This window comes from Macaca fascicularis, chromosome 15 (assembly GCF_037993035.2).
Source record: "Macaca fascicularis isolate 582-1 chromosome 15, T2T-MFA8v1.1".
NCBI lineage: Eukaryota > Metazoa > Chordata > Mammalia > Primates > Cercopithecidae > Macaca > Macaca fascicularis.
Genome location: NC_088389.1, coordinates 107,053,825 through 107,075,272, shown reverse-complemented (window position 1 = coordinate 107,075,272; position 21,448 = coordinate 107,053,825). Strand labels below are relative to the sequence as shown.

Genomic DNA, 21,448 nt, shown 5'->3' with positions numbered 1-21,448 from the left:
GACATGTCCGTTCATCCTTTGCTTGGCTCTTGCCCCTGCTAGCTGGATTGTTTCAGGCACCAGATTAAAGTTAGCTAAGTTGGAGATCAACCTTTTAGCAGAAGCAGCAAAAAGGCAGAAACTTCATAGACACACAAGCCTTAATCAACCTGATACACTGTGACAGGCACAAAGTCTCTGAGCCTGGAGGAATTGGGATGTAACGAGGATCCAGAGCACAGACTAGACCAGAATGGTCAACTAATGCCAGGAGAGAGTAAATTTAAATCTAAGCCCCTGGCAAGCTTCTTGGCCTACCTGTTGTTGCTTTTCCTTTGACTCATAGCTATCTTTTGTTCCCTGTGGAGTTTTACCACACCTGGACTCTCCATAGCAAGCTCATGTTCCGTAGTAATCCCCAAACTCTGATTGCTTATCCAGATTCCAAGCCTTTGCTCATTTCTTCCCGTTTCCTCCACTTACACCTACCCATCTGTAAGATGATGTGCAAATGGAGCCCTTGATTTCTTCATACTTTTGGAAGAGGCTGCCAAGGGAAAAATCTTTGTAATAGATGCAAATTGGTACACATTCCAAGTCCTAGAAAATCCAGGTCATGCAAAAAGATTGTGAAACCCTTTCTGCCCATAACTAATTTCAATTTATAAAGGAGTCAAGTTGAAGAGGGGAGGGAGGGAGAATTCCTTTGGAGATATCAGTGTGCGCCGCCTCCATCCCCTTCAAGTATCAATCAGAGAGCTTGACTTGTGTCCCCCTAGCTTAGGAGGTGGTACATAAGAATTGTTTGGGAAGTTGTGGCTGGATTGGCCTTAGAGAACAGAGCAGGAAGAGAGAAGGCAGCACCTTCACCCTCAATGTAGGGGGTTGAGGGTGGACAAAGATGCATGCTTCCCACGGACCAGGTCTGCAGATATGACTGGAGTCACATTTGCAGAAGATTCCATTCAAGATGGCAGCGTGCAGAGGTAAAGTGACCCAGAAGAGGGGCAGAGGAAAGATTTCCAGAAGTTCAGGGTCTGAAATGCTTCTTGGAAGCAGTCTGCTGAAGGAGGCATCGGGCACACTACAGACATTGTAACTGAATTGCCCCAGAAGGGAAAGTTCAGAAAGAGAACATGTTTTCATCACAGCAAGCTCGGGGTCAGCCAGTCAGTGTTGGGCTTTTTACCCTGACCTAGAGTTTCTCAAGCTATATATTTGGAAATCAAATTAGTGGATTTTGGTCATCTTTAAAAAATAATAATAATAAATTAGAATGTGTTGGAAAATACATTGGTTGGATATTGTTTCCTGAAACTTTTGCTCCAGTTTTATAAATAGGTGTTGGTGTAAATTTTATTTTTTTACTGTGAATGTGGTCCAAAAAAGTGTGAAAATTCCTGTTTTAATTTGTTCTCCCTGTGCTTGGTTTTGGAGGGATTAGGCAGCTGCAATACGGGAGATCAAGATCAAGGCCTCTGGAGCCAGGCAAGTTATTTTACCTCTCTGTGGTTTAACGTCTTATCCATAAAACCTGGATAACGATAGTGCCTACCTCATAGGGTTGTTAGGACGATTAAAAGGATTAAACTATTTGATCCATGCAAAGTGCTTCTAATGGTACCTAAAATAACAGTATGTGCTTCACAAATGCCAATTGCTTCCGCCTCCTGGAGATTTTTTTCTCCTGGCCAAAGATAACAAGGTGATTTTAAAGATACAGTAAATTCTTCCCTAAATTATGTGCACAATCCAGTTTTGTTCAGCTCAAGACAATGATTTCTGTGAGCAAATACATACTCCTCAAATATTTGTGGAGTAGCTATTACATGCTGGCATTCTGCTATGTGCTAGGGGTACAGAATGAAATAAGATAATATCCCTGACCTTGAAGAACATACAGTCTGCAAAAGAAATTCCAATTTATTTGACTTTATCTCCATCACCCCCACGTGGTGCCTGGCATATTGTAGGTGCCTAGGGAACAGATGTTTGTTTGTTTGTTTAGGAGACAAGGTCTTGCTCTGTCATCCAGGCTGGAGTACAGTGATAGGATCGTAGCTCACTGCAGCCTCAAACTCCTGAACTTAAGTCATCTTCCCACCTCAGCCTCCCAAGTACTGGGACCACAGGGGTTCACCACCATGCTCAGCTAGTTTTTACATTTTTGGGGGGAAGATGGGGTCTCCCTATGTTACTCAGCTTGTTTCGAACTCCTAGACTCAAGCAATCCTCCCACCTCAGTCTCCCAAAGTGGGAGCTGGGATTACAGGTGTGAGCCACCACACTTGGCCTCTGGAAAATATATACTGAGTGCATTTTGCTGGAAAGAATCATCAGCTCTCATTACCTCAGCCAGATGCAGTAAATAAGGGAGCCTCTTATCATGTCATCTTTTCTTTTCTTTTCTTTTTTTTTTTTTTTGAGACGGAGTTTAGCTCTTGTTGTCCAAGCTAGAGTGCAGTGGTGCAATCTCAGCTCACCGCAACTTCTGCCTCCCAGGTTCAAGCGATTCTCCTGCCTCAGCCTCCCAAGTAGCTGGGATTATAGGCACACACCACCACAACTGCCTAATTTTTTGTATTTTTAGTAAAGACGGGGTTTCTCCATGTTGGTTAGGCTGGTCTCGAACTCCCGACCTCAGGTGATCCGCCCACCTTGGCCTCCCAAATCATGTGATCTTTTCTAGTACATTTGAGATGTGGAGGAAAGAACAGCAGCATCGGAGACTTTTTCTGTAAATGCCAAAGGTTTCCAAAAGTCTACATTTGAAGAAAGATTAATTTGGTCTTGTAGACATCCTCTGGTGTCTCCTTTATACTGTTTATTGAAAAAAGTTTCTAGGGAAGGAAAAAGAAAGGAAACAGATGGCTCCAAATGACAGAGCAGAACCTTATGATTTCTTCTCTCTTTGCTGCTTGGAGCAGCTGAGAAGCCAGCGGGAAAGAAAATCAGGGATGTGGTGTGTCCTCCGGAATTGTTCCTCTCCTCCTCCTTCCACTCCAGCATTCCCAGTCCCTCAGCTATGTAAATAGAGCTCTGACGTCACAGCCCAGGGAGGTCAGGCGGGGTGAGCAGGGCCAACACTTCCTCCCACACCCTACTCTTCAAAGCCTCGCAGACTTCCAAGAAGGTTGCGTGGGAAATGAACCAATTGACAGGTTGGTTTATTTTTGTTTTTTGTTTGTTTGTTTGTTTTGTTTTGTTTTTGTTTTAGAACAGAGGAAGTGAGAACCAGAAAAGAAATGGGGGGGAAAAAAAAGACTGATTTGTGATTTGGGACAATAAAGCCCTCCCCGACTTTGCTTTAGAAAGAGTATAGAACTGTAGGCTGTAGAGTGACGACACTGGTGTGGCCGAGGGTCAGGAAGTGTGTGTGTCTCCTAAAAGGGCCAAGAACTACCTTCAGAAAGAGCATCAGTAAGAATTGATACTTAATTGTCATGCGCGTTTACACATTTATAACGCACAAAGCATACCCACGTACATTATGTCAGATGAGTTGGTCAGTGTCACATGGAGCTGAAATGGGAACGAAGATATCCTGGACTTGAAGACCAGCTGGCTTTTAATTAAGCTTTTTATGCCTGAAAAGAAATTCTTCCCCTTCCGTATCAAGCCATCTTCCTCAGCGCTTACATGCTTTGTAGATCTTAAAGAACTGTTCGCCTCCCCTCACAGCTCCCACGTTTGGTACTAAATTCTTTGATCCACTTGTGGGTGGAGGTAGATGCAGTAGCTGATGCATTTTGCATGCTGATCAGTGCTGTGAGTACATTGAATATCAGGGTCAGCCCCGTGGGTGTGCCCTTTGGGCAATCAGCAACACAGGGCCTCATGCTTATTTTTAGTTTTTGAGACAGGGTCTCACTTTGTCACCTAGGCTAGAGTGCAGTGGCACAATCTCGACTCACTGCAGCCTTGACCTCCCGGACTCAAAGGATCCTCCCGCCTTAGCCTCCCAAGTAGCTGGGACTACAGGTGTGCACCATCCCACCCAGTTAATTTTTGTGTTTTTTATAGAGACGGGATTTCGCCAAGTTGCCCAGGCTGGTCTTGAACTCCTGAGCTCAAGGGATCCACCCACCTCAGCCTCCCAAAATGTTGGGACTACAGGTGTGTGCCACCATGTCTGACCAGGGCTTGGTGCTTGTATGGGTCCCATATGCTGCTGCTGCCATCTTGAGATTTGTAATAATTTTTACACTGGGCCCCACAGATTATGTTGCCACTACCAATTGACTTTGTTAGTTTTCTGAGAAGCCAAATCCAGATGGTTGGTCTGAGAATATTGTTTGATTTCTGCCAGTTTCTACAGTATAAGTGGCATGCCTACCCAGGACGGATAACAGGTGAACAAGGCAATAATTACATTGGTGTAGCAACTTATAGTTTAGGACAGACTTTCATGTGCATAACCTCCTTTAACCCTCATGAGCAAATGTCAGGAGGCAAGTCTATTTAAGGCAATCAGAAACCCACCTATAGGAGATTAAATTGATTTGATAGGCAAACATCTCTTTAAGTGAAAATCAGCAGAAAAACAGCACAAAAAATTATCCAGATGTTACACAGCTGCGCTGCAAAAGTTACAAAGTCAATAAAGGACTCAGTGTGGAGTTTAGCCAAAGGGATCACGGGGAATAAAAATTCCAATCACAAGCCAAGGAAGAGAGAGACATTGTTCTTGGAGCAACTTGGAGCATCGGTCACAGAGATCCCTCATGGTTGCTCACAGCCCAGGGATATACATCACAAAGTCCAGCTGAGAACTCCTTTGTCAAGGATTCTGCCTTTGACTCATCACTTCTTGATTAGCAATTTGATTTGGTTTCTGTGTCCCTTTTTTTTTTTAAAGCAACAGATCAATGCTGAAAACAGGGTTTAAGCCACCTTTATAAGCTTGTTGGCCTGAGACCTAGACTCTCAAATCCAGACCAAATACAGCCCTTTGACAACCCGGCAACACCCAGTCTGTGGTTTTTTATTTGCTTCCACCTGGTTGTCCGACCTAATCTCCTGCCTCTCTGCCCGCCCCAATTGCACAACTGTGGTTCCGATCTGAAGTCTAAAGTCCAGGCTGCTGCTGCTATTGGCAAGGCACTGGCTGGCTGAATTTCCCTGCGGGAGCGTAATCTACTGCAACTTTGTCCCTAACTCACAGCCATTTGAGGGCAGAATGAGACAAAGAAAGATGCGTTCATGACTTTTCACCCCCATGCTACAGACATGCTCGCTTTTCCAACTCTTTTCTCAGGGCACTCTTCAAATCCTGCACCCTAAGGGGTTTTCTACATGCGTTCAAAGTAAAATTGACCTACAAGGAAGACTGGGTCATTGTTCTCCTTCCTTTTCCAGTGTCCTCAGCACACTCCTAAGATTGCCTGTGGCATCGTAGCCAAATTCCAACATTCAAGTTTTTCACAACTTGGAGAGAAAGGAGGGGTTTATTGTAGAAGCATGGATTTTCTTGGATGATCAAGGTATAAATAGGATTTCTATCAAGAGACTATCCTGCTGGGATGCAGCTATGGTTGCCTTATGGAGAATAAAAAGCTGTAGGGGAGATAAACACATTTCACTAGAGGTCAAGTACTTGGTCAGTGTATTTATTGATCTTCTGGCGCTTTAACCAAGACTTGATGACTTGAGTCAAGAATGCATTTTATTTTCTCCTGGTTCGGAAGCAACTCATTTTGGGTTTCTGAAAGAGCAGTCTTTTTGTTACTCTATCTGCTGAGAAATCAAGTTGGAAAATCCAGTTAATGATCTAGTTATTTAAAACCACTCATTAAAGTGTAATTGCTTTTTGGAGGAAAAAAGGAAGGTCTTATTAAAAGGAGCTGAGTGGGTGTGTGTTTGGTTCCAGATTGAGTTTATAGAGAAGTCAAATCTACTTTTCGCTCCCTTATGTAATCTTGCTTCACAAATCCTGTCAAAACAGATTCGAGGAAGGAAGACTATTAACAAGCTGCACAGCTACTAAAATGATATGGGAGGGATGAGGGGAAATTAACTATGACTGAACCCCTTCTGCATAACAGGAGTATTGATGGTGGAATCTCATTCCTCACAGCAACTTTGGGAGGTCAGGAATGCAAGTTTTCCACATGTAACAGAGAATCAGAAGTTTAGTAACTTGCCCAAGATTCCACATCAGCAAATGTCAGAACTGAAATTCCATCCCAGGAATCTTTGGCTCCCACCCAAACTCATGATGTTTCTGTTATGCCAAGCCCTCTATATAAAAATAAATACTGTGTAGGAATGATAAGTCTAATCATGGCATCACCTACTGAGGTTTATCTCTTTTTGTTTTTAAGCCAGAGTCTCATTTCTGTGCCCAGGCTGGAATGCAGTGGTTAGGTCTCAGTTCACTGCAACCTCCGGTTTCTGGGTTTAAGTGATTCTTACGCCTCAGCCACCCAAGTAACTGGGATTACAGGCGTGCACCACCATGCCTGGCTACGTTTTGTATTTTTAGTAGACATGGGGTTTCACCATGTTGGCCCGGCTGTCTTGAACTCCTGACATCAAGTGATCCGCCCAACTCAGCCTCCCAAAGTGCTGGGATTACAGGCATGAGCCAGTGTGCTCAGCCTTTTCTTTGATTTTTTTTTTCCTTTTTTCCTTTTTTTAAGATGGAGTCTCACTTCCTCGCCCAGGCTGGAATGCATTGGTTAGGTCTCAGCTCACTGCAGCCTCCGGTTTCTGGGTTCAAGTGATTCTTATACCTCAGCCACCCAAGTAGCTGGGATTACAGGCGTGCACCACCATGCCCAACTAAGTTTTGTATTTTTAGTAGACATGGCGTTTCACCGTGTTAGCCCAGCTGGTCTTGAACTCATGACATCAAGTGATCCACCCACCTCAGCCTCCCAAAGTGTTGGGATTACAGGCGTGAGCCACTGTGCCTGGCCTTTTCTTTGATATTTTAAAAACAAAGCTGAGCTGAAAGACCACTGAGATTTAAAAAAGAGAAGAGCTTTATACTTAGGAATAGTCTATGTTTGAACGGAATGGGATATAATTATTGAAATCGAAGTGTGGGTATAGTTTGTTAAGCTGGCACTGGGCCAATGTCTTTGGACACTGGTGGAACTTTCCCACTTCTTAGGGGTCATTGGTTCCTTGGAAAACTATCACAAGAAAAGGAAAATTAAGGTGACAAGAGAAAATAGGTTCCATTGATGACATTACTTATTACTTTTGCCTTGCCTCTGCCAACTTCAAGGAGCCTGGCTTGGTTCAGGGACTAATGTCCATTATCATGTTGAGTTGAAATTGACCTGTGATTTCAAGTTCACTTGAAAGTGCTTGTCATTTTATAGACGACAGGAAAGTCAAGTTAGAGACTTGACATCTATAGTTACTAAGCTCTGAAGATCCTTTTATTCTCCTAAACACTTTTCTCAACTTTTCTTCTAAAAGAGCCTGTATATGAATAAATTCGCTTTTCCTAATCTTCCCTTTCTTTGTGTTCCAATGTTTTGTTTCCCCCCGCCCTCTGAATTATTGCAATGCTCACATTCTCTCTCATATTGTGGCTATTTGTACACATATATGTTTTTCCACCTAATTATTAAGCTCTTTGAGGGCAGATCATATGTCTTGCTTTGCTTTCTACGGTTTAGCTAGCATAATCAACACAGGGCTTTATTTTTTTTTAATTGCAAAAATACAGTGGAAATGGTCATGTACATAATACACTTTTATATCTTGCTTATTATATGTAACTATTATAGCATATTTTGTATAGTCTTTATAAACTTAGGTTTAAAATGTTATGAAGTAGTTTTATATACAAAAATGAACATTTTGTGTGTGAAAGCTCTGGTTCTGCTTATAATATTTTTAAATGTGGAACTGGTGAATTCAAATAGAACAAACACTTAAAAGACTTGATTTTGCTAAATTGATTTCCAAAGGAGTTTTATTGGCTGTGGTAGGCCCCCAAGCTTCCCCACACTAAAACCTGGGACTGAATATGATGAAGTGTCATGCCTGTGACTGTTACAGCCAAAGGGAAATGAGCCAGGTGGGTCTAATCTAATCACACAGCGTTATCCCCAGCTGGTGGTAGAAGCAAAGTCAGACAGATTCAGAGTATGAAAAGGATTCTAGGCACAGTTGCAGGCTTTGAAGAGGAGGGAGCCAAGCACAAAACCAGGGAGCTCCCTTTAGGAGCAGAAAGTGACCCCTGGCTGACAGCCAGAAAAGAAACCTTGGTCCTCTAGCCGCCAGAAACAGTCTGCCAGCCACCTGAATACCTTGGAAAACAACTCACCTCCACAGCCTTCAATAAGAGGCCAGCCTGGCTGACACCTTGATTTTACCCTGGAGTAGAACTAAGCCGAAAACCCAGGGGAGCCTACCTGGTCTTCTGACTTTGAGATAACAAATGTGTGTTGTTTAGAGTAGCTAAATTGTGGTATTTTTTAAAATGCAGCAATGGAAAATAAGGCGAGGCACAGTGGCTCACGCCTGTAATCCCAGCACTTTGGGAGGCCGAGGCAGGGGGTCACCTGAGGTCAGGAGTTCGAGAGCAGACTGGCCAACATGGAGAAACCCCGTCTCTACTAAAAATGCAACATTAGCTGGGTGTGGTGGCGCATGCCTGTAATCCCAGCTATTCGGGAGGCTGAGGCAGGAGAATCGCTTGAACCGGGGAGGTGGAGGTTGCAGTGAGCCAAGATGGCGCCATTGCACTCCATCCTGGGCAACAAGAGCAAAACTCTGTCTCAAAAAAAAAAAAAAAAAAGAAGAAACAAAAGAAAAGAAAAAAAAAAAAAAGAGAAAATGAAGACATTGGCTTACTCTCTTACCAAGTAACACATGAAATTGCTGATGTTCGTGCAGGTGGTAGTGGACAGAACTCCAGAATTGTATACTACAATTAAAACAGTGTTTGCTGGCCCGGTGTGGTGGCTCACACCTGTAATCCCAGGTCGAGGCAGGTAGATCACCTGAGCTCAGTAGTTCGAGACCGGCCTGGCCAACATGACAAAACCCCATCTCTACTAAAAATACAAAGTTTAGCTGGTGCGGTGGTGTGCGCCTGTAATCTCAGCTGCTGGGGGGCTGAGGCAGGAGAGTTGCTAAGACATTATTAAAAATTTTGTATTGCCCTCTCATAGCACTGGAGTGTGGAAATAAATGAGAAAAAAAGAGGAAATTCTGGATAAGAGATTTGATACTGAGAGAAAAATCACAGAGGAGAAGATTCTACTTAGAAAAGAGTAGTATGTTCTAGACTTCTGGAAAAATTATTATATTTTTAAGAGTAGTGTGTTGAAGCTGGCTTCTCTTACCTTACAAAAGCCAATTGTTAAATTTTCAGGAATCTAGAGAGTCTCTTTCTTTCTTTCTTTCTTTCTTTCTTTCTTTCTTTCTTTCTTTCTTTCTTTCTTTCTTTCTTTCTTTTGACATAGAGTCTCGCTCTGTTGCACAGGCTGGAGTGCAACGGGGCAATCTCGGCTCACTGCAACCTCCACCTCGCAGGTTCAAGCAATCCTTCTGCCTCAGCCCCCCACGTAGCTGGGATTACAGGTGCCCGCCACCAAGCCCGGCTAATTTTTGTATTTTTTATGGAGACGAGGTTCCACCATGTTGGCCAGGCTGGTCTCGAACTCCTGACCTCAAGTGATCCACCTGCCTCAGCCTCCCAAAGTGCGGGGATTACAGGCGTGAACCACTGTGCCCATCCTGAGGGTCACTTGTTAGATACGGCTATCATTAAAAGTTAAGTTAGAAAAACTTTCAACTAAAGAAGTTATATTAAAAACATATAAAAAATGCCCCCCAACTCATCTTTCTGAAGTTTACATTTTATTGTTATCTATGCTCTTAAGATTATTTACATCTAATGCATTTGTATGGCAGAAATACTATATAATGGTTTGCTTATTTCCATTTCTTTCTCACCCTACATTCAGTGGTATGGCAGGTGAGGCTTGAAATTGGCCATGATGAGAGTACTTACACCATAGAACCAGGAAAATGCCTTTTCTAAGCCAATGAGATATCAAGAAAGCTTTTCAGAGACTTGGATCAGAGCTAAGGCCTTTTTCCTTTTGGATGTGGACCAAAGAGAATGCAAAGTCCAGCACTGGCGGCAGCCATCTTGCCAGTGTTTAGGGAGACTCCAGTGAGAGTGGAGCCAACGTATCAAAAGCCAGGAGAGAGAGATGGAGACAAACTGGTACTGGGGACATGGCTTGTTCATTTCCAGCAGTACCTGATCCCACCCCTAACCCTACACTTTTTTTTTTTTTTCTGTAAGAGACAGGGCTTCACTCTGTCCTCCAGGCCGGAGTTAAGTGGTGCAATCATAGTTCATTGAAGCCTCAAACTCTTGGGTTCAAGCAGTCCTCTAGCTTCAGCCTCCCCAGTCGCTGGAACAATAGGCTGTGCCACTATGTTCAGTTGTTGCTGTTTTGAGATAAGGTCTCGCTCTGTCGTCCAGACTGGAATGCAGTGGTGTGATCATGGCTCACTGCAGTCTCAACCCCCTGGGCTCAAGCAATTCCCCCACCTCAGCCTCCCGAGTAGCTGGGATTACAGACGTGTGCCACCATATCTGGCTAATTTTTGTATTTTTTGTAGAGATGGGGTATCGGCCATGTTATCCAGGCTGACCTCAAACTCCTGGGCTCAAGCAGTCCTCCCACCTGGGCCTCCCAAAGTGCTGGGATTACAGGGTGAGCCACCATGCCGGGCCCTCTACACTTTTTAATTGAGCCAATACATTTTTTTTTTTTGTATTTAAGTCAGTTTGGTTTGAATTTTCTATCATTTACATTAAAATCAAATTAAATGACACAGCAATGTCTGTATCAGGTCCAGAATTACACTGCTAGCCCCCAAAGTGGCTTCACTTGGTAACAGTAACTTAGAGGGATGGGAATTCTCCATCCTCAGTCATGTTCTGATCTTGTATTATAATCCTCTCTTTCACAAACAGATGTTTGCTTCATCTAATAAGCCTTATATAATTTCCCTTGCAGGCTGGGATCAGTTTTTCTCAGTAAACACTTTTGTTAGAGTGATATACATTCTTTTTTTTTTTTTTAATTAAAAAAAAATTAAAAAAATAGAAACGGGATCTTGAGGATAGGATAGCTATTCTTAGCTGTTGGTGACCTAACAGCTACCCTGTCCTACCCTCCTCTTCCATGATAATAAAAATTGATTTTTATTCAGAGCTACAAAGCCCCAGAAGATGAGTCATGATTTAATCTCATTACCCTTTATCACATAACTGCTTTCCAGCCTTCCTTACAGCTAAGTTTGGCCATGGAACCCAGTTCCATGGCTTCTACTCTTAGAAGGCACACATATACAAGCATTTTCATGTCTGTAATCACTCAGCAAATATTTGCCTTTGTACCATGTAGTGTGCTGGGCACTAGCACAGAGATGAACAAAACATCTGGTCATTAACTTCCTTTACCTTCATGACTTTTTTTTTTTTGCCTGTGTTTGAGAACAATACAAGGTGGCATTAGTGGCTTTAAAACCCCAAGATATAACCTGAAATTTTAATCTTGTTTATTCATTCTCAGAGTGCCTTGCTAAATTACATCTTGTTAATGTGTGGTGATCACGTTAGATCTGAAGTCTATATAGGCCAAACATGCATTGATAGAAATTCTATTTCTTTTTTGATACAGTCTTATCTGTACTTCTTTTTTTTTGGAGAGTGTTTTGCTCTTTTGCCCAGGCTGGAGTGAAGTGGTACAATCTCGGTTCACTGCAACCTCCGTCCCCTGGGTTCAAGTGATTCTCCTGCCTCAGCCTCCCTAGTAGCTCGGATTATAGGCACCCACCATCACATCTGGCTAATTTTAGTATTTTTAGGAGAGATGGGGTTTGCCATGTTGGCCAGGCTGGTCTTGAACTCCTGACCTCAGGTGATCCACCTACCTTGGCTTCCCAAAGTGCTAGGATTATAAGCATGAGCCGTCGTGGCTGGCCTGTACTTCTTATGTGACAGTGTAAAATGAAGGCCACTATGTATTTCAATTAATGGCATCTAAACTTGGTTCCTCACTTGGGTAGGACACGGAGCAGTTTCTTTTTTTGTGAATTCTAAAGCAAACCTTGTTAACTCTGAACAGATCTTGAGAGATGTGATGTCAGAAGTATGTATTGAGCACCTAAAGTCTTTACCTTCAGTTTTTCTAAATATTTTACCTCCAGTTGATGCCACCTCTGAATCCACATTTGGAAATTCATAATTCTTCAGATATTTTTTCTTTTATGGGGTAGAACCTCTCATGAATACTTTTTAGTGGGTTGAAACATAGTTACACAGCATTAATATTTACAGTCACCTAAACTTATTTCTTTGTTTACCGAGCCTCATCTCCATGCCTCTAGATGAGATTGTGCACCTGAACTGCAGGCTCCCTTTAGGACCTCATTGGCATTGCCTTGTGATGACTCACCATTATAGTAAATTCCACCCAGCTCAAACTAATCCCAAAATAGGGTTCAGGGATTACCGACAAAGGCTGGGCTAATTCTTTGCATAACAGCCGAGTGGTAGAGCAGAAAAAACAGGAATCAGAGAGTCCTAGATTCAAATTCCAGTTTGACCATTTGCAGACACTTTGACTTAGAGCACTTTAAGTATCATCACCGAGCCTCCCTTCCTCATTCGTGAAGAGGGATCATATTACTCACCTTATAGCATTTGTGTTGTAAGGAGTCAATAAGATCATCATACGAGTGAAGTGCCAAAGACCATGCCTGGCCCACAGATGTCATTAAACATGGTAGCTGTTTTCTCCCTAACTATAAAGCAGCATCATTGTCTGAGGTAAATACCTGAAGTTCATCATCTCACGCCAGGGAAATCGGGGATACGGACACATAAGAAGTGAATTTAAGAGCAGAGATTTAGCAGGGGAAAGAAAAAGAGAATAGCTCTCTCCTGCAGAGAGAGAGGGACGGCCTAGTGGGTCTTCCGGTTTCATGGTGAAATGCATGGGATTTTGTAGAGGAGCTTGAGGAGGTGGTGTCTGATTTACACAGGGCCTGAGAGGTTGGTCAGACCAGGCGTTCCATTTGCATAGGGTGCAAAGAAGATGGCTATCCCACCCTAATCTTTGATTATGCAGATGGGGTCTGTACCTGGCTGGTGCCATGTTGTCTGCTTTTTTACTGCACATGTGGTGACAAAGAAAAGGAAAAAGAGAATCTCCGTGCTGAATATACCTGCCTTCCAGGTATCCCTTTTCTATTGGCACAGCTGCTGGCAGTTACCTATGGAGGCTTTTAGCTTGCTTATCTATGCCCGCACCTTGATTTTTTGGGCTGCTTTTTATTAAAAGGAAACCTTATCGAGGACTCTCTCACCCTTACTATCTGCCTAAATAATTTCTTTCTAGCTCCTGTATCAACTAGATTGAAAGTTCCATGAGGCCTCAAATCTGATGGATCCCAGTTGCTGTTTTTCCAGTAACTAGAATAGTGCTGGGCACATGCTAGACACTTAACAAATACTTGGTAATTGATTGTTATAATATTAGCATAAAAGTCAGGTAAACTCCAGTGCCTTCTTCAAAGAATCCTGCCTCCATCCTCTTTTTCAAATTAAGTCCAAGCACAAATCTTTCCATGAAGCCACATCTGTATGCTCTAATTTGTAGCTATTTCATGCTTAACTGGCACACCTCCTCCCCTCCTTACCATTTACTGTCAGGATTAAACAGGAGTGCACTGCATATACAACGTAGGGCCTAGATGATTTCTCCATATCTTTGAGTCTTGTCTTCTTAAAATTCAATTCTACCAGTCATTCTTGATTTTTAAGCAATTGCTGGGCAGTGTGCTGGGTTCTAGAAAAGAAACAGTATCTGCCTCTAGGAGTACCTAGTTTTTCAGTGGATACAGCTTTGTAATCTAACAATTACATCACAAGGTGATATGAAAAACTATATGCACAGAGCATGTAGGTAGCAGAGATGGGAGAAAGTAATTAACTTTCTCAAAAATCAGGTTATAAGGAAATGTGACTTCTCAAGGAAGGTTAGGAATTTTCCAGCTGGTTAAGGTGGGAGAAGAATATTCCAAGGAGAGTAAACAATATGTGCCCAAAGGCATGAGATAGCAGGATATTATCCTGGAGAACATAGAAGCAATTCAGTACTGTTGGAGCATAATGAAGAAGCTGGGAAGTAAGGAGGGGGCCAGGAAATTGAGGGTGATAAGTTCAGAGACAGAGCCAGTGGCCATATGTAGCAAAGTTTTGAATGTCATAAATACTGTAGGTGACGGGGACCCTGGAATGGGATTATCTGAAGAAGTTTAGAAATGACCGTTGATGGCAGGGTAGAAAATACACCAGGAGAAAAAGTAAAAGAGATTAAAGCTGCACAATACTTCAGGAAGAAGTATGAGTGGTCTAGATGAGAAACACTGAGGGCCTGATGTGTAGCAGGACAAGCCGCAGACAAAACTCCTCAGACACAGAGTTAAAGAAGGAAGCAGTTTATTCGGCCGGGGGCATCGGTAAGACTCCTGTCTCAAGAGCCAAGCTCCCGAGTGAGCAATTCCTGTCCCTTCTAAGGGCTCACAACTCTAAGCGTGAGAGGGTCGTGATGGATTGAGCAAGCAGCAGGTATGTGACTGGGGGCTGCATGCACCGGTAATCAGAATGGAACAGAACAGGACAGGGATTTTTACAATGCTCTTCCGTACAATGTCTGGAATCTATAGATAACATAAGTGGTTAGGTCAGGGGTCAATCTTTAACTACCAGGCCCAGGGCGTGGCACCGGGCTGTCTGCCTGTGGATTTCATTTCTGCCTTTTAGTTTTTACGACTTCTTTCTTTGGAGGCAGAAATTGGGCATAAGACAGTATGAGGGGTGGTCTCCTCCCTTAGACTGAGTCAGTGCTGATGAGACAGAAAGACAGATTGAGCTGATTTTTAGGAGACAAAATTCAGAATTGATAAGGCTAGCTTGGACTTCGGGTGTAGGTAGATAAAAAGGAGAAAAAAATAGCACTGTTATTGTTGTGTATCTGTTACTCGGTAAAATGTAATGCTAATCACATAAAAATGCTCAGAAATAGTTCTTTAATAAGTAAGTCTTCATAGAATTATCTGGTCTTGATTTAATTTTATTTCCAATTTTAAAATTACTTTCTATTAACTAGAACCTTCCATGCTTTACCCAGCCTCTTGGTGTGTTTCCAGTCTACAAGGATTCTCTTAATATTTCCAAGTGATTTACAAGCAGAAAACTAAAAGGTGACTTTGTTTTCCAACCACATATTTATCTATTTAGATAGTCATTAGCATAGTATTCAAAAAGCCATCTGAGAATGACGTTGCATGACTAAAAACAAAGAAGGAAAGATGTCAAACCTCAATACACAAGCATGAACCTTCTTTTCATTGCAGGCCACATAGAGGAACACCACAATTTTTCTTAGTATTGAAGTTCATCTCAACCTGAACCAATCTTTAACTGTGTATCATAAACACAGGTTTTTTTTCATAGAAAACAATTTCTAGTTTACAGAAAAAAATGTCAAACTCAGTCTATCAGAGCTTTAGAATTATCATGGAAGATGAACAACAAAGTATAAGCAAAATTGCTTGTTTTTGTAAGCTAACTGCAACTACAGAGATGAGAAAGTCTTCCATTGATATGATGGCTATCGTGCATATATTTTTATATATTTCTAAGGATTGAAAGGAGAACTATCAGGGCTTCAGATACATTTTGAAGAGATAATGTTATGTATTTATTTTGAGACAGGGTCTTAGCTCTGTCACTCAGGCTGAAGTGCAATAGCAAGATCACAGGTCACTGCAGCCTTGACCTCCGGGGTTCAAGTGATCCTTCCACCTCAGCCTCCTGAGTAGCTGAGACTACAGGCACTTACCACCATGCCTGGCTAATTTTTAAAATCTGTAGACATGGGGGTCTCACTATGTTGCCCAAGGCTGATGTCGAACTCCTGGGCTCAAGCAATCCTCCTGCCTCAGTCTCCCAAAGTGCTGGGGTTACAGGCACGAACCACCACTCCTGGCAAGGAGATAATTTTATTTATTTATTTATTTAGCTATTTTTTTTGAGACAGAGTCTTGCTCTGTCACCCAGGCTGGAGTGAACTGGTGCCATCTCAGCTCACTGCAACCTTTGCCTCCCGGGCTCAAGTGATTCGCCTGCCTCAGCCTCCTGAGTAGCTGGGATTACAGGTGTGCACCAACACGCCCCGCTTTTTATTGTATTTTTAGTAGAGATGGGGTTTCACCATGTTGGCCAAGCTAGTCTCGAACTCCTGACCTCAGGTGATCTGCCTGCCTCAGTCTCCAAAAGTTCTGGGATTACGGGTATGAGCCACCATGCCTGGCCAAGGAGATAATTTTAAATGATCAAAAATTTTGAAGGCATATCATACATGTACGTGTATGATCTCTGAAAAGTGTTTTAAAGATAAAGTCAGCAAAGTATAGCCTGTTGGCCAAATCCGACCCACCACCTGTTCTTGTAATGCTGTTAATTAAGAATAGTTTTTGCATTTTAAAATTTTTAAAAGGTTGAAAAAAATCAAAAGAAGAATAAAATTATCTGAAATTCCAATTTCAGTGTCCATAAATAAGGTTTTATTGAAGCACAGTTCACTCATCCATTATGTACCAGCTGCATTCATGCTACAATAGCAAAGCTGAGTGGTTATGACAAGACTTTCTGGCCAAGAAAGCCTAATGTACTTACTAGCTGCCTCTTTCCAGAGACTGTTTGTCAGCCCTGTTTTAAAAGCTTTCCTCTAAAGAAACACAAGCCTTTAGTAAACTGAAGACTTCTTCATAAAGATTTTCTGTGTCAGTCATACATTATGTTAAAAAAAAGAAAATACATGAATTTAGTAAAGATAAAATTGATGTTATAGACTAAAATAATAGGCTTGCCTTTATATTTAGGATACTTATTTTCCCACCTTATGTCAGTAGCATAGTTACAAGAACACATGCTTTAGGGTGGTCATTCTTTTTTCTTGAATCTTGATGAGCTTTGCATGACCTTAGGCTAGTTATCTAACCTCTAGTAAGCCTTAGGTTTCCTACAAGAACAGAATAATAACCATACCAACCTCATGGGAGTATGGTAAGTACCAAAATGGGTAAGTGGGGCATTTTTTGGGGGGAATTACTTAGCTTGTTATCTGGTAGTAGGTGTGCAATAGATTATAATTATCATCATTCTCTGAAAATGTCACTTTTGCTTTCTGGTGCTCCATTCCTAGTACTGCCTGTAAGGTCTGCTTTGACAAGGAAATCTGTAAGACCGTGCCAACATCATTTTGCATAGCCAGAGCCCCTCTCTGTGTTACAATCTGGAGAAAAACTGTCCTCAGGTACATGAATCCAAGAACACACTTGACAGAAGAATGGAAAAAGGGAAGCCTAGGAAGTCTAGAAACAAAAATCATAGTGATGAGCGGTGCTGGAAGGCTGGTCAGCAGCCAGAGTACAGCTTGTGAGCAGCATATTGGGATTTTTTTTTTCCACGTTAGACTCTATTCCAACTCTTTCTATGGAGAGCCCACGGTTTTGTGATGGGTTGTTGATGAAGGAAAGCTCTGAATTTTTTAGAGTAGATGAAGTGTTTGTCATTTTATTCCATTTTATGTTAGGTTCACACTGCCATTTTTCTTTTATTATTTGATGTCTTAGCTGATGACATCCCAGGCGACTCCCAGGAGAAAAGTACTCGGAAAATCATGAGGGTGCAGTTACTGAAGACTCAGTGATTTCTTTTTCGCTGGGCTTGTTCTGCCTTTAGAATCGTTGTGACTGTGGATTCCTGCAGAGGAACTAGGGCCTGGGGACCTCATGGCTCCTCAGCTATGATGCACGTTCTCTTTTCTTCCCTTATCTCAAGTAGGTCCTGAGCAGCCCAGCCCAGGTGGTCTCTTCTGCTCACCAGGGGTGGCCTGGACTCAACTGATAAGAGCCCTCTTTTCTTGGCCCTTACAAAACAAATCTCTGCCTAAAGACAGCTAAAGGGGAAAAAAACACCACCAAGCCAACAACTCCTTTGTACCTCCATTATCCCCAAAATTAGATAAAGAAAAGTTAGAATACCAGGAGGCAGCAGACACCTCCACAATGCAGCTTGGAAGCAGAATTTCTGTAGATCTACTGTCTTTTTTTTTTTTTTTTTCAATCACATAGAAGAGTTTGTACAAATCTCATTTGTTTTCACTTCCTGCATTTTTGTGTCTTGACACATTATTTTGAGGAAAATTCCTCTGAATTTTATGCTTGCTCTTCAATTACGGTTGAACAGGAACTGTTAATTGAGTTTAGCCACTCAAAAGAACAAAGTATTTCATCATTCTCACATATTCTGGTTGGATTCATGGTTAAAGAAGACAAATAGAAACACACATCAGCCTGGTGTGGGGATAAAACCAAAAACAGCAATGCTCACAGGCATGCCTGAGAGTGGAATGGTGATGGTGGGGGGGTGCCTGTTTACTGGTAGTAGGAGTAACTCTCGTCATCGTATTCCAGCTCATCTTCCTCATCGTCATCCAGCAGCCCATACTTAAATTTCCGGTAGACTGTGCCATCCTGGCCCATGTAGACGATGTCATCATCATCATCCTCATCATAGTCCCGATCCCTGTACTCAATCACCTGATCCTCTTCAAAGCTGGTGCTCTCTCCATAGCTGCTCTTATAGGAGGAGTAAGACTTGTTGGGGTCGGCCAGCTTTTCATAGCCGGCCTTTGCTGCTGGCTGGACTCGGCCGCGAGATTTCTTCCACACGACCACAGCTGCCCCGAGCAGAAGCGCTAGCATCACGGAGGAGGTGATGAATAGAGCTGTCTTGAAGTGCTCAGCTGCAGGCCTAACCTTGCTTGTTCGAAGGATGCACTCTTCTGTTGGAGGAAGATCCCAAGGGAAGAGGCAAGAGGGAAAAAGTAGAAGAAATAGAATAGAGAAAATTAGATTCTGAAGTAAAGAATTTCACCTTTATTTTAAAAATTGAAAATGGTAGAATCACTGTCTCTGATTTTCCTCTTTTTTTAATTTTAATTTTAATTTTTTGTAGAGACAGCTTCCCACTATGTTGCCCTGGCTGGTCTCAAACTCTTGGGCTCAAGAGATCCTCCCACCTTGGTCTCCCAAAGTGCTGAGATTACAGACGTGAACCACTGCACCCGGCCTGTCTCTAATTTTCCTAGAAGGCATACCACTGTATAAAATTGGAGTATGTAGCCCGTGAGAATCCTAGCCTATGTCTGATGAAGCCAATAAATCCTTCTAGAAAGAAGGTCAGTTTGCCATCCAAAGGGAGTTCCCTTATCCCCGTACCTCATAGGTCAGTCACCAAGTATCCAACCTTATCAACTGATTCTTCTATTTCCCTCCTAAGAAAATATTTCATCTTGGACCAAGCTTTAGTTATTGCTAAATGCTCTATTTTCTTTCCCAATTCCAACTTCTTTTCTAAGACTGAGTCCTCTCCCAAGGTACCCTTAAGCCTGGGCCAAGATGACTGTCCCACCACTTAAGGGCAAGAGCAGATAATTTATAAAACTACTGACTCTGAGAGCCATGTGGGGCCTTAGAAATTACTTAGGCCAATTTGTTGTTTGACATTTGAGGGAACTAAAGTCCATTGAGAGGAAGTGAATTGTCACATTGTTAGAGACAAGACCTTATTTGTGGAGCAATCAGAATTCAAATCCAGGAATCTTAGCTCCATGGTACGGTCTAAAGACATTAGGACAAAAGGCTCTGACAAGTGTTCTTTGGCTTCTTGGAGTTTTGTGCTCCTAGCCTGGCAGAAAAAGAAGTACCATCTTTAAATCCTATCAACTTGAATGATAGGGAATTTTTTTCTATCATTATTAAGAGTTGTTTTCTTTTTTTTTTTGAGATGGAGTATCTCTCTGTCGCCCAGGCTGGAGTGCCGTAGCACAATAGCTCAGCTTACTGCAGCCTCTGTCTCCCAAGCTCAAGCAATTCTCGTGCCTTAGCCTCCTGTGTTGCTGGGACTACAGGTGCACACCGCCATACTTGGCTAACTTTTGTATTTTTAGTAGAGATGGGGTTTCATCATGTTGGTCAGGCTGGTCTTGAATTCCTGACCTCAGGTGATCCACCCTTGGCCTCCCAAAGTGCTGGGGTATAAGCCACCACACCCAGCCATTATTAAGATTTTTGAAATCCAGAGCTCCGATCCCTGTCATCCATCAGCCTTTGTTTTGATGCCTTGATTGAGAATATGGAGTAACCAAAACAGTTTCATGGAAGGAAAGATTCAACTGTAACTTTAGTGATGAGGATGAGCTCATTTTTCTTACTTATTCATTTATCCAGGTGGTATGATTTGGGTAGTATGTCTATTTTTTTTCTATTCTTTAACCCACCACATGGGAGTATGAAAGAACCAGAGAAAAAAACTATCAGGCCATGTTGGATGTACAGGCTGAGATACACGTAGGTTTTTCATAAATATTTGTTGAACCTCTTGGATCTCTCTTGTTCAGGGGGTAATTTCATGAACAATTCTAGGTACATTCTACACACTAGATAAATAAATATAACACTGCTGCCAAGGTGCAATGATTTTTGCTTATTAAATATTGACCAATTAGATCTGATTCATCATGACTGTGTATTTCTCTTTCTTTTTTGCTAGTGAGAAACAAGTTTTCTACTTTATCATAATTTTCATTCTCATGGGATTTTACCTATCAAGCCAACTTTCTTCTTCTAAAGTAACAGCCCTATCATTATTACATTCATCATTAGCAAGTTCAGCACAGAATTTTTCCCTGGAGAAAACATTAAAGCAATGGAGAGATTGATAAGCAATCTGTGTGTGGTACTGTGAGATAAACACTGCCTGAAGCAGTAGAATCAATATAAAAACCTTTCGATGTTGTTTCAATTACTAGGGTGCCATATGCAGTCATGGCTTGCTTACTATTCTCCATCCCAGATCTGCAGAGTCAGGGTTAGCCTCTGTGATATGGTTTCCTTGAAGGGGCAGAGTGTCTCTGTAAAGAAGGATCAGGTAATCAAGAGCATTTAGACTTTTGCAGATTGCCGCAGGTGGCTCTTCAAGAGCTGCAGGGGGACCAGAAGAGCTGACAAGATAGTTCTTAGTTGGAACAGGCTTTCAGAAACTCTGCATGCAACATGCACAAACTTCTGGTTTCATTTAAAGGCGTTAATGTTGTGAGGGTTATTATTCTTAGCTGATACAGAATGGATACTAGCAATCAGACCCTGAAGGTAGGTGTGTCTGAAGAACAGGGAAAACCAGCTGCTCATGGGGTTGGGAAAGCTGAAAGCAGGAAAATGTTTTTGGAAAGATGATACTTAAAACCCAGCTGAAAATGCTGATCAAGCCAGATGCGGTGGTTCATACCTGTAATCCCAGCACTTTGGGAGGTTGAGGCGGGCGGATCACCTGAGGTCAGGA

General features: G+C 42.3%; 1 protein-coding gene and 1 long non-coding RNA gene across 5 annotated transcripts in view; one reads left to right on the top strand and one right to left on the bottom strand.

Annotated features, from left to right (window-relative positions):
- Positions 1–14,459: 14,459 nt before the first annotated feature.
- PCSK5 (proprotein convertase subtilisin/kexin type 5) overlaps positions 14,460–21,448 on the bottom strand; it is a 465,827-nt gene continuing 458,838 nt past the window's right edge. For 2 of the 4 annotated variants that reach the window (XM_005581952.5, XM_005581953.5), the window contains one exon: positions 14,460–18,890. In XM_005581952.5, the coding sequence (XP_005582009.3) occupies positions 18,481–18,890 (410 nt within the window). In that variant the 3' untranslated portion in view covers positions 14,460–18,480. The remainder of the gene's footprint in view (positions 18,891–21,448) is intronic. The other 2 variants (XM_074017691.1, XM_074017690.1) reach the window with 1 other exon arrangement.
- LOC135967475 (uncharacterized) lies at positions 18,831–19,171 on the top strand. Its single transcript, XR_012424802.1, has 2 exons — positions 18,831–18,968; positions 19,064–19,171. It is a non-coding gene; the product is annotated as an uncharacterized lncRNA (long non-coding RNA).